Source organism: Eptatretus burgeri, chromosome 6 (genome assembly GCF_056783735.1).
Source record: "Eptatretus burgeri isolate ZD-2024b chromosome 6, Ebu_testis_v1, whole genome shotgun sequence".
NCBI classification, from domain to species: Eukaryota; Metazoa; Chordata; class Myxini; order Myxiniformes; family Myxinidae; genus Eptatretus; species Eptatretus burgeri.
The window spans coordinates 48,144,745-48,158,044 of record NC_140966.1 but is presented as its reverse complement, the minus strand read 5'-3'; the positions used below and the strand labels follow the sequence as shown (position 1 = coordinate 48,158,044).

The following is a 13,300-nucleotide window of genomic DNA, read 5'->3' as shown; positions in this document are numbered from 1 at the left end:
TTTTATTTTTCGGGGAGCTGCACAGCGTATTTACAAATTGTGGAGACCGAAAACGTGGGGTTGCCATACGGTCTTTGATTTGATGTCGCACGGTGACCTTAGGGCATTCCTGCGGTGGCCATAGAATTTTCAAGGCAGACGCAAGGTGCCCGCAAGGCGACCGTAGGGGGGCCCTAAGGCGAACGTGCGGCCAGATGGATGGGTTAAAAAAATTTTTTTTTTTAAACCAGTTTTTTTTTTTTTTTTTTGGCTTGTCGAATTGCTTCGGCGAACGTAGAAATGAAAAAAGTTACAACTCCGCGTTATAATTCCACGGCGACCTTACGGCCTGTAAAATATAGGCATACGGCGTAGGGCCACCCTGAGGCCACCTCAGAAACTCTGCGGCCGCCGCACGTTTCTGTCAATTCAGAGGGCGTACGGTCGCCGTATAGCAAATGTGACTTAGGCCTTAGTAGTTGATCAAGGTCCTTTCTCCACCATTCGAACAATCTTCGATCAAGCTTTATCTTGCAGCCATGTCCAGGGAGGTTGGTTCCATTGCCATGGGCCTTAAACTTCCTTATAACATTGCATACGGTGAATACAGGAACATCAAGGTCTCTGGAGATGGACTTGTAGCCTTGAGATTGCCCATGCTTGGCTACAATCTTGTGTCTGACCTCCTCAGACAATTTTCTGGTTTTCTTTCTTTTCTCCATGCTCATCGCAGTACACACAGACACAAAACAGGAGAAAGATTCCTTTTCTCTATTAAAACTGGTTGAATGAGTGATTTTTATATTGCAGGCACCTGCAGCTCACCCAACAATGCTTGAAATCTAATCGTTTCTAAAAGGTGCCAATAATATTGTCCAGGTCATTTTAGGATTTCTGTGTGGAATAAGCTAAGATTTAGTATTTTTTCAGTTTTTTATTTTGGTCCACTGCCAACCAAAGAAATACATATGTGGACAACAAAAGAAGTTTTAATTTCAACAATTTTTTGGAAGAAATGGTGCATTGTTTGAAAAAAAAAAGTGCAAGGGTGCCAACAGAGGCGTACCCGAGAGTATTTAGCACCCGGGGCAGACCCTTCCTTTGGCACCCACCCCCCAACCCTGTGATGAATAAAAAAAATAAATAAATAAAAAAAAAAAAAAAAAAAAAAAAAAAAAAAAAAAACTTTAATTCACAGAAAACATACATCATGTTTGGAAGCAAAATTTCCAGCGGATTACAGTACTATACCTGTCGTAAGCAAATTGGAAATAAGAAAAATGCAGGACATGAAAAATTCAGGAAACGAGCAATATTGCTCGGCATCGATCCTTACTGCAGTTCACGGACCGGTGTTTGTTTGTCATGCTCCTACAGCTCCTGTATAGGGGTGTTTTTTAATCTTTGCCGGTGGCCTTGGGCGAGGGGTGAGGGGAGGGGAGGGGAGGGGAGGGGAGGGGAGAGGAGGGAGGGGAGAGGAGAGAGTGGAGGAGGAGAGGGGGGCTGCAAATTCTCCATGTGAACGTGCATAGTGTAGCGCTGCCTCCAGGTGGGGGATGGTATTACAAGTCCCCCACCATTTACAGTGCAGTATTGCTGTCCCCACATTTTCCAGTGCTGCGATACATTTTGAATTAAAAGCAGTAGATAAGTCTTCACTTTGTGCATGCAACCCAGGTTATTTATTGTTCCTATACGGAGTGAGCTATCACTTACCTTTATTTAGGCAGTGTATAGGCATGTCAGAAGAACGGGTTGTATGTTTGGAACAACACCGCACGTAGGGCAGGTATTCTGCCAGTATAACAAAAACACATCTCAACCCCAGAGAAAACATCACCAGGAAGAATTTTCAAAAAGGTAACAGAAAATCCAGCATCAAGGAATGCCCGGCAATTGCAAGTCATTTCCGTGGCGATGTTTTTCCTGCCCATTAACTATTTAATGGAGAACATTAACTTTTCAGAAGGCCTGCGAATACAGTACAGTACAATGTGATTAATTTTTCAGAATGAAAGGGTTAACCCATAAAGCACGTCAAGCTACCATTGTGGCCGAGACATGCATGGTGTATGCAAATGATATTTAAACTGACGTCAAACCACAGAACGAATCATGACCTTTCCTACAATGCGTAAGGCCATGGTAACCTATGAAAGCTTGCTTCTAATTGGTGGAAAAAGCTGATGACAAAAAAGCATTTCTGGGATCGTGCTTTATACGAGGACTTGGGAGAAAAAAAAAAAAGTCAGTCCACTTTCAACAGCTACTTCAAGCCATGAACATCCATTTCATCCACCAACAAACACATGCCAAGCACATAATCAGCTCCACCACCTCCGACCTCCTCCTCCCATCAACCACCACCTCTCACTGTAATTTAATGCTGTGTTCCTGCTCCATTTATGTTCAGTTCACAATACAACAATCGTTTTAGTTCTGAGTTAGTTTATTTATTATTAGGTAAATAATAATGTCACTCGCAACAAAAACCATCGTTATATCATCATACTGGTATTTCAACTCTCCCAATGGCACCCCTCCCCCAGGCTGTCACCCAGGGCAGACAGCCCTGCCCACACCCCCTTAGTACACCAGTGTGTGCCAATAGTTTTGGCCACGACTGTACATATTAACAAATAGTATCCAAGTCAATAGGTGTTGATGAAATGGCAATATATTAGAATATTCCATCCTCAAGTAGTCCAGCAGTTACTCCACAATGCAGCCCAATGACTTCAAATCTAATATTTAAAAATAAATAAAATAAAGCAAGACTCTCCCTGCTCCACCCCCACCACATCCATATCCTAAGCTGACACAAAGAATCGAGGGTCCGAATACACAGGAGGAAGGAGAGGGGGAGAGGGGGAGAGGGGGCGGGGAGGAGGAAGGAGAGAGGGGGAGAGGGGGCGGGGAGGAGGAAGGAGAGAGGGGAGAGGGGGCAGGGAGGAGGAGGAGGAAGGAGAGAGGGGGCGGGGAGGAAGAGGAGGAGGAGGAAGGAGAGAGGGGGCGGGGAGGAAGAGGAGGAGGAAGGAGAGAGGGGCGGGGAGGAAGAGGAGGAGGAAGGAGAGAGGGGGCAGGGAGGAGGAGGAGGAAGGAGAGAGGGGGCAGGGAGGAGGAGGAGGAAGGAGAGAGGGGGCAGGGAGGAGGAGGAGGAAGGGGAGAGGGGCAGGGAGGAAGAGGAGGAGGAAGGGGAGAGGGGCAGGGAGGAAGAGGAGGAGGAAGGAGAGAGGGGCAGGGAGGAAGAGGAGGAGGAAGGAGAGAGGGGCAGGGAGGAAGAGGAGGAGGAAGGAGAGAGGGGGCAGGGAGGAGGAGGAGGAAGGAGAGAGGGGGCGGGGAGGAGGAGGAGGAGGAAGGAGAGAGGGGCGGGGAGGAGGAGGAGGAGGAAGGAGAGAGGGGGCGGGGAGGAGGAGGAGGAGGAAGGAGAGAGGGGCGGGGAGGAGGAGGAGGAGGAGGAGGAGGAGGAGGAGGAGGAGGAGGAAGGAGAGAGGGGGCGGGGAGGAGGAGGAGGAGGAAGGAGAGGGGGCGGGAGGAGGAGGAGGAGGAGGAAGGAGAGAGGGGGCGGGGAGGAGGAGGAGGAAGGAGAGAGGGGGCGGGGAGGAAGGAGAGAGGGCGGGGGGAGAGGAGGAATTCTAGCAGATGTTACATCCAGTTTAATGGCAACATATTGATGGGGGAGGGAGAGGAGAGCAGGGAGGGGGAGGGGGGAGGGCGAGACGATCCTGTACAGGTGAGGGGGGAAGGTGGGTGTGGAGAACCAGCCTTAGACTTACAATTAATACTATTTTGCAAATTAAAATTCCTTAAAACCAAACGTTAGGAATGAAGATTGGATTCCATAGTTTGTCCACATATTCAATTTATTACATGCAAAGTTTTTTGAAGTATTGCTTCATTATATCGTTGGAAGAGAGTTATCCTCACCTGAAATAAACTCTTTATACCGTGGAAACATAAAAAAAACAAAAAAACAATTTGACACCAGTTTGAAACCCAAAGAAAACCATACCCTCACACTTCGCGACTCCCCTCCCCTCCCTCACTCAATATTTCCCATCCCATCACTCTTCCACTTCCCCTCCCACCTCCTCCTCCCCACACTACTCCCGCTCTCCTCTCCCACATCACATCCAAACAGATACAGTGCCTATAGAAAGTCCACACCCCCTTAATTTTCACCTTTTGTTCCATTACAATATGGAATTACATTAAATCACTTTTTCCACATCGTAACCCACAACTTCCAAGTGAAAAACAAGTTCTACAAATTTCAGAAAACAAAATACAAAACAAGAATATCTTCATTGGATAAGTATCCACCCCCCTTGTAACAATAATTGTTATTTAGCTTAGGTGTAACCAATCACCTTCAAGTCACACAAGTTAAATGGCCTCCACCTGTGTTAAATTGTAGTGATTGATTATTTTACAATAAAATCAAATGTTCCTGTTAGCTTCCTCCACTGGTTAGTGCATTTCACAGCAAAGACTCAACCATGAGCCCCAAGGAGCTTTCAAAAGACCTCTGGGATAAAGTTGTGAAAAGACACAACAGGAATGGCTCAAAAAATATTTCAAAGGCCTGAATATCCCTTGGGGCACAGTCAAGACAATCATTAAGAAGTGAGAGGTATATGGTACCACCAAGACCCTGCTTAGATCAGGCAAGGAGAAGACTGATCAGAGGCCACCAAGAGGCCAATGGCAACTTTGAACGAGCTACATGCCATTATGGCAAAGATTGGTCACCGTGTGCATGTGACAATATCCCAAGCACTCTACAAGTCTGTTCTGTACAGTCGGGTGGCAAGAAGGATGCCATTGCTCAAAAAAGCCCACCTTAAGTCTGGTGCAAACAAAACACAGCACATCACACAAAGAATATCACCCCTACTGTGAAGCATGGTGGTGGCATCATCATGTTATGGGAATGTTTCTCATCAGCAGGGACTTGGGCACTTGTCAGGATAGAAGAGAAAATGGATGGAGCAAAATACAGAAAAATCCAAAAGGAAAGCCTGCTGCCCTCTGCAAGAAAGCTGAAATTGGGACGAAGTTCACCTTTCAGCATGACAATGACCCAAAGCACACAGTCAAAGCAACACTGGAGTGGCTAAGGAACAAAAATATAAATGTCCTTGAGTGGCACAGTTAGAGCCCTGACCTCAAACAAATTGAAAATCTGTGGCATGACCAAGATTGCTGTCCATCAATGCTCCCCACGCAACTTGACTAAGCTTGAACAGTTTTGTACAGAAGGATGGGAAAATATTGCCCAATCAAGGTGTGCAAAGTTGGTGGAGACCAATCCCAACAGACTCACAGCTGTAATTGCTGGTTCATGTGCTTCCACCAAGTATTGACTCATGGGGGTGGACACTTCTCCAACCAAGATATTCTCGTTTTGAATTTTTAATTAATTTTCTGAAATTTGTAGAATTTTTTTGACATAGAAATTGTGAGTAACAATATGTACATAAAGGTGTAAATTCGGATTGAATGCAATTTAATCACAGGCTACAAGGCCACAAAAGGTGAAATTTTTGAAAGGGGGTGTATACTTTCTATAGGTACTGTACATTCAAAACAGATATTAGAATGCATTTTTGTGTAAAAACACAAATATGTCTGCTTTTGTCACGTTTTTCTGAAACTGAAGCTTGAACCATCTTACCGCCAACAAAAATGAAATCAGATGGTGAACTTGTTAAGATATCACGAGGGAGTCTGAATTGGTAAATTGACTTTATATTACAGGCCTCAATTTCACCTAAAATGCATTTTTGTCTACAAACGCCAATTTTCTTCCCGTTTTACGCATCTGAAACTTACACCATCTGTACAAAGTCACTACAAAAAATGAAATCAGACATTGAACTAGAGTTAAGATATAGCAGGGAGAGTGTAAGAAAGTACGATCCTTACAAAAGAGGCTCCACAAAGCAAACAAATGGCAGCAGTGATTTTGAAGCTCCACCCTGAACTGGGACGCTAATCCCCAGACAGACCAATGGAGATTATAATAAAGATAATAAAAGGCAATTTCATCAGCAGAGGCATAAAAATAGGGGCAATACCCCTGGGCACTCACTTGGTCACGGCTGGATAAGAAAAAAATTATTGAAATCAGATAAGCGGTTTTCCATTTATTACAAAAAATATTTTTCAAGATGGCCGCCCCAGTCGGCCACGCCCAAAATCAATAGGGTTCTTCCTTTTCAGGTGGTTCATGTGTGACCCAAATTTCAAATCGATATGGCGAACAGTTTGAGTTATCACACTCACAGCTATAAATGTTTACGCCCGGACGGACGGACAGCCGGACACCCTGGGTGACAACAATATCCCCCTTTCCGCCACGCGGCGGGGGATAACTAGCGAATCACTGGGATGCATGGATAACACAAAATATTTAACAGAGGAGAAAGTAAATACCTATGGATTTTTTTTTTAATGCAGTGAACAAACTTTGGTACATACCAGGTGATGAGGGTTGTGGTCAACTTTCATTGAAATAGTGTCTGTGGTTTCAGAGAAGTTGCAAGGGTTTGTGGACAGATGGACAACGTACCATCTCATAAGCTCCACGGAACTATGCTCCAGGTGAGCTAAAAATGCTAAAATGTTTTTTTGAAATCTTTGATTTATAAGAATAAGTAAAGCAACCAAACAATCAAAGAAAACCAATTCAGACAGTGACAAGCGCAACTTACAGATATGACGCAGTCATGCACAGGCCTCTTGAGAGCATGTTCAGCGATCTCTTTCAGCTTGGTAAGCAATGCACCAGACATTTGTTCGACAGAAAAAACCCTCTCTTCTTGAAGGTACAACACCTGTGCAGTGTTTGGCAGATCAAATCTTAGCAATAATAAAAAAAAATTTGAACAGTCAAAGGCAGATATTCCATTCTCAAAGGGAAAAATCGAGTTGCATAGCACAATTCATACCTTGCCACCCACTCCACCATTGGGTAGAGCAACAAGCTCGTATGGAAGTTTGACCTTTTCACTCTGCACAAATGGGTCACCAAAGGGGCGGCCATGGAAACGCTTGAAACCCTGGAATGTGTTCTTTGCATTTGTGACCATCTGCGAAAAGAAAAGTGATTTTAAAATAAGAGAAACAGCCTTAAGGATTGCAAACACAGAGGCTATAACAATTAGAGTTCATAGAACATTACCCCACGCAGTCTCGAGTAAAATGATATGGGAAGGGTCTTTTCAACTTTTGCTTTGTGTCGCCAAGAGCGATATACGAGGTGTGTTCAAAAGTATCCAACCTTAATTTTTCGTGTGTAAACAAATTAAGCTAGGGGAGGCGTGGTTTGGTGCACGTATGTAGGCGATCCTAATCCGTATGCGTGAATATTTCCCGCCTGCAGAAGCTGTCAGTCGCCGACAGACCGCCGATGAGTGAGGAAGTGTAAGTGAGCGCCGTCGGATTTTCGTTTTTGACAAAATGACGGATCACTGTGGTCTCATCGCCAGTGATCACTGTGTTGAAGTTGGGATCACTGTTCAGTCTCCAGCATGTCCTTGTGCGATCTCCAAACGGAGTTGCTTCTGCTCGATTGTGAGCAGCTTTGGCATGAACTTCGCTGAGATTCTCCTTAAGCCCAAATCCTCAGTCACAATGGAATGAACGGATCTAATGCTGACGCCAGCCTCATCTGCAAGTTCTCGGATCGTGATTCAACGATCCTGCATCAACAAGGTCCTCACTTGGTCAATGACGATCTCATTTTGAGATGTTGAGGGCCTACCAGAATGTGCTTCACTTTCCACTGATGTGCGACCATCTTTGAAGTTGGTTGTACCACTTTTATCTGTGTGGTTCCCATTGCTTCGTTCCCGAAGGCCTGTTGAATCTTGCAGATCGTTTCCACTTGGGAATCGCCAAGCTTTACACAAAATTTGATGCGGTAGCGTTGTTCAAGTTTTTCCGTCATGTGTCGCATGGAGTGAAGGTGAGTAACAGATAGGCTCCAGTTTTTGGTAGCCCCTTTGAACATTTTCATGTCCTATAATACTAATCATCGCTCTGTGCACTTGATAGAGTTCCATTGGCCCGCCACCACCTCCTTTCCTCGGCAGTTATATTCTTGGGATGCACCCATTTTTATCGAACATTTTGTGGATAGAGAGGAGCTTTTGTTTTGATATCCCTTTTTTATCTTGCCAAAACGAAGTTTTTGCAAGATATGTGTCAGCTTGTATGTTTTTTTTTGTTTGTTTGTTTGTTTGTAATCACGTATAAAAAATTCTGCAGAGCACAGTTATCATCGGAAATTTTTGTAACTTCGCATATCAGAGGCCTATAGAGGTCCCTTTCAGTGCACAAAATTTTGAAGGTAAACGTCAAGGTCACTTTGGCGCAAATCAGGGGAGTCGACGAAACCCTTATTTTTTGAGTAATTTTGATCGGATAGTCTTCAAACTTCATGGGAATATAGTTCATGGTCTGGCGCTCAGCTGATTAATTTTTGGTGGCGATTGGCCTTGACCTTTATGGTTAGCACCAAAGGTCAAACATATTCGACCCCAAGTTCAAATTTTCAAGTTTTAGGAACCATATCGTGTAGTACCTCAAATTAAACACCTCGATGAGTGCTTTCTAGATATGTCAAGCTTGAGACATTATGACGTCATTTGGTGACGTCATGAGGCAAACGCATATTTTTCATGGTTACTCTGTAGAACGATTCTCATCGGAATCTCTCGTAGGCAGATATTCCTCAAGGAGTCGCTCCTGGTGGATAGCAGCTCTGTTCACCCCAGTGTGACCTTAAAGAAGTCACACGTGGTCACCTTTTGGCAAGATATGGGTCACCCTGCGGGTGACATTGGTTTATTTTTTCTTTCCGTTTGTGGCTGGTTTTTGCTGAGATATGCCATGACTGTATTGGAACACGAGTACTGCAACTTGTTTATGGCTTTGATTTTGGTCCTTGGGGAGAAGCAAGTTTTCAGGATCAGCCTTGTTCAACCAGGTATTCTTTGGAATCGTTTTGTGCATTTGTGATGTATTTGATGGCCCTCTTCTACCCCAAGGTATTTTTATGCTTTATTTTCCAGCTACTGTATTGTTGCATTTCAGTCAATTTTCATGTCATCCATTTTTGTTGGTCTACCTTGCACAAATATGCACTCGGCACATTTGTCTAAGCCAAATTCCATTTGGATGCCAGTACAGTTTCACCAATTTCAATTATTCTGCCATAAAGGCCTAGGTCACATTTGCCACGGCAGCCGTGGGGTCTCCAAAATCTATGGCCACTAGCAATTATACGGCGGCCGCAGTATTTCCACGGTCACACAATGTAGCAGTCACATATGTTTTTATTTTTCGGGGAGCCGCACGGCATATTTCGGCCGAAGTCACATTTGCCACGGCGGCCGTGGGGGTCTCCAAAATCTACGGCCACTAGCAATTATACGGCGGCCGCAGTATTTCCACGGTTACACAATGTAGCAGTCAAATACGTTTTTTTTGGGGGGGGGAGCTGCACGGCGTATTTATAAATTGTGGAGACCGAAAACGTGGGGTTGCCGTACGGTGACCTTAGGACGTTCTGCCTCGAGGCCTCCTTGTTGCATTAGGTCATGACTCCTGTTAAAAGTTTGTATGTTCTTGGTCGACAGGTTATTGGGTTTCTTCAGATTTGGAATGAGAAAAATTTTACCTTCTGTGAGCTATTCATCAATTTCCTGATCTCCTTGGAGAAGTTCATTGAATGCTCAAGCGTAGTGAACGTGGAGAGTATCAAATTGCTTTAACCAGAAGTTATGAATCCTATCTGGGCCATTGCTTTTAAAGTTTGCCATTTTTTTTCCAGTTTATGGTCATATTTTTTGTGCATCAATGACAGGGGGGCATTTCTTTGAGATGTTGGCTCTTCTCTTCCAGGCTTTGGATTCATTCCAAAGTGTGTGTATGATTACTGTTAAGCAAGGTCCATTCCAGTTATCAATTTTATTAGAGAGGATGCAAGTACTCTCTATGTAGGAATGGCGTGGAAAAAAATGGCCTCCCCATACACTACGTACAAAACTAGAGTTGGAATATCTTCACTAAAAAGTTGCTTTGGCGACATATGAACCTACTTGGTTTGTTCAGCTGATTGTAAAGGCAAGGATCACTTCTCAGGTCTCCAGACGATGGAAAAAGCAAACATAAAATAACATAAAACAAAACACCCCCAAAAAACAACATCGGTCAAACCTGGGAATTCATCTCCTCGTTCATAATAATAATAATCTCCTTCAGACGGCATATTTTTTGAAGATTTGCATATCAAGTCACTGAATTTAACCACAACCTATTTTTGAGGTCAACAGCGGCTGAAATTTCTAAAATTGTCAATTTTCATCCGATTGACGACATTTGAACAGGATTTTCAATTTTAAAATGACCATCATGTGTCACGTGGTCTGGCAGCCATATTGGATCCAAGTGAAAATCTGAAAATCTTAATAGGAGAAACCGCTTAACCGATCAATGCAAAATTTAACCAACTGATCAACTACCCCGGGAAAGTTAGTTTGATAAAGATGATGTCATCATTCATGTGGTCTGGTAACCATATTAGACCAAAGAAAAAAAACCAAAAGAGTTCGCTTGCACCAAGCACTTCAAGACTGCACAGGGTATCAATGTATTCTATGAATACCATCTAGTTCTTTGTAGAGCGAGCAATAAAACAGAGCTGCAAGATACAGTAAGGGTTACGTAAGACATGCATTATTTGACATTGCTGACTGACCAACATCTCTTGGCACTTTTGCTCCACGATCGGGAAGCCTCAGAGTACCGTACCATTGTTATTCCGTTTTTGTTTTTAATTAAAGGAAGTGAATAAAAATATTTATACTAAATTTAAAAAAAAAAAAAAAAAAAGACAATGTAGGGATGATAAACTGCAGTCTAAAAAATGGTTTAAAACAAAGTAGGGTTGATGTTGGTGTACACTTTTGTAGCTCAAGCAGCATCTCATGGAACCAAAAAGGGGAGAATGGGTACCAGGACGGGACCAGTTTGCATAGGCCGGACGCAAAGTGGGAGAAGGGTTCCCCCTCCCAACTTCCAATGGCACAGGAGCCGAGTCCTTCCTGACCCCATTTGGTGGTGCAAGCCAATTAAATTGGTGGGGCAGAAGGAGAGCAAGCTATATTTAGATGAAAGAGTGGATGCAAACTCACATTTACCAATCAAATCTAATCGAGGACTCATCACCAGATGTTCCTCTCGACACAGCCATCAAACTTAACAAAAAAAAGGAAAAAAAAAAAGCCTTTTCATATTGCAGAATACAGATCTATCAGGATTAACTGATAGTGTGGAAGTAAAATAATTAATCCCACATTGTGAAATGTGATCAATATGCTACCCCCACCAATTTTTGTATATATACAATACATATTAGTGATAAAAAGCTCTGTGGATCACATGACTATTGCAAAGCATTGGTGTTTGTGTTGATACTGAAAATTTTTGTTTTGATCTTGGGATAAGAACTTTGTCCACAAATTATGTACTTATTTCTCGTTATATGCTTTGAAATGCTTTTAAACAATATGGAAGAATGAAATCTGTTGTAAAGCATTGGCTAAAGTCAATGTCAGCATACAAGGAATGGTTCACCAGAAAGCTTCATGAGTAAAGGCACCGACAGAGTTGAGATAAAGATTTTAAATGCCTGCAGCATAAAACATGCTTATTAGTTCTCTGACAGTAAGAAAGTCAGAACTAATTTTTTTTATTTTTTAGTGGACTGCCTGTAATTTGTGAGTTTCTTTGTTGCAATGTTTGCCTGACAGGCCACGAGTGAGTGGAACAGAATCTGTTTAAATATACAGTTGTCTTGTTAGTTCCATTTAACTAACATATCTTTTGAAAACTTGCATATACAGAAAATATATATATATATATAGATATAAAAATACAGTTTAAATATACAGACTGGATCATTGATTAATAAATCATTTGCCTTGCTCATTGTTGAGAAAGTGCTCCCCTGAATCCACTCGTAAATGTTCAACACCACTGTCCCTCTCAAAGTGAACATTTCAAACCAGGTGGCAATAATAATCCCCCTCTGGGCCTGGTGAAGGATCTGATTACTAGTCCATGCTTAGTTAAATGAAATGTGTACCCCTCTGTTATGTTTGCTGCTCTGATACTTTGCAAATATCTGAAAAAGCTTGAAAGCACTTGAACACATACCATAGAAATTTGCATTTGAAACAGTCATGACCACGTCCTTGAAAACGGTCCGTTTGTCTCTTATCAGAACGTGATTGGTCCATTTATTTGCATGCGAGTAGATCACCCACCCCATTTCTGTTCCCTATATAAGAAACTCTGTTTGGAAAATCAAGCCAGAAAGCAATCGCATTGCATTGTCTTTCTCCATGATCATGTATTAAATATATTATTCAACCTGTATTGTGACTGGAGTTACGCGAGTAAGATTGAGTTTTCCACAATAGCTTCAAACAAAATAGCTAAAATTTCAAAGATCACCATAGAATAACGTTTCTGCATAAAGGAGGAAAAACTGAGTGAAACGGCTTACATCACTCAATTTAAGGTGTGGTATCCAAAGCACAATCAAGTAGATAGAAACATCTGTGATTGACAAACCAAGGACTGGAACATCCTAAAAAGCTGTTTACCAAGAATGAACAATACTTGAATACAATATATCTTTCACAGTGCATGCAGCCAAAATTTCATTATTGGGCCAAACTATGCAGAATTGCCCAATGCACAAAGCTCACAAGTTTTACACTCCATTTACTCACCTGAGTTTTGGCTGCAGATCCAATTGCCCGGGTTTTGGCACCCATTGAAACAACTGACCTGAAACAGCAAAGGCATGGAAAAATAGCTTCGATTCAGAATTTGATTCTCATTGTGTAAAGGAATGTCATTTCAAAAATCAGCCTTTATAGATCTGAGTAGAAGCAAATGTTTCACTTTACGCCATTGTATAGAAAAATACCAACAATGGCCCCACACCGAATGACGTCAATGTTTACTGCAAAGCATCCAAAATAAAAATAAACCAATGTCACCCGCAGGGTGACCTGTATCTTGCCAAAAGGTGACCACGTGTGACTTCTTTAAGGTCACACTGAGGTGAACAGAGCTGCAATCCACCAGGAGCGACTCCTCGAGGAATATCTGCCTACAAGAGATTCCGATGAGAATCGTTCTACAGAGTAACCATGAAAAATATGTGTTTGCCTCATAACGTCACCAAATGACATCATAATGTCTCAAGGTTGACATATTTAGAAAGCACTCATCGAGG

General features: G+C 42.7%; 1 protein-coding gene across 1 annotated transcript in view; it reads right to left on the bottom strand.

Annotated features, from left to right (window-relative positions):
* Positions 1–13,300, bottom strand: part of LOC147024717 (heat shock 70 kDa protein 4-like) — a 106,842-nt gene that overhangs the window by 78,718 nt on the left and 14,824 nt on the right. The window contains exons 2-4 of the mRNA XM_085884898.1: positions 12,789–12,846; positions 6,933–7,073; positions 6,696–6,818 (exon numbers count right to left, since the gene is read on the bottom strand). Coding sequence (XP_085741024.1) covers positions 6,696–6,818; positions 6,933–7,073; positions 12,789–12,846 — 322 coding nt within the window. The remainder of the gene's footprint in view (positions 1–6,695; positions 6,819–6,932; positions 7,074–12,788; positions 12,847–13,300) is intronic.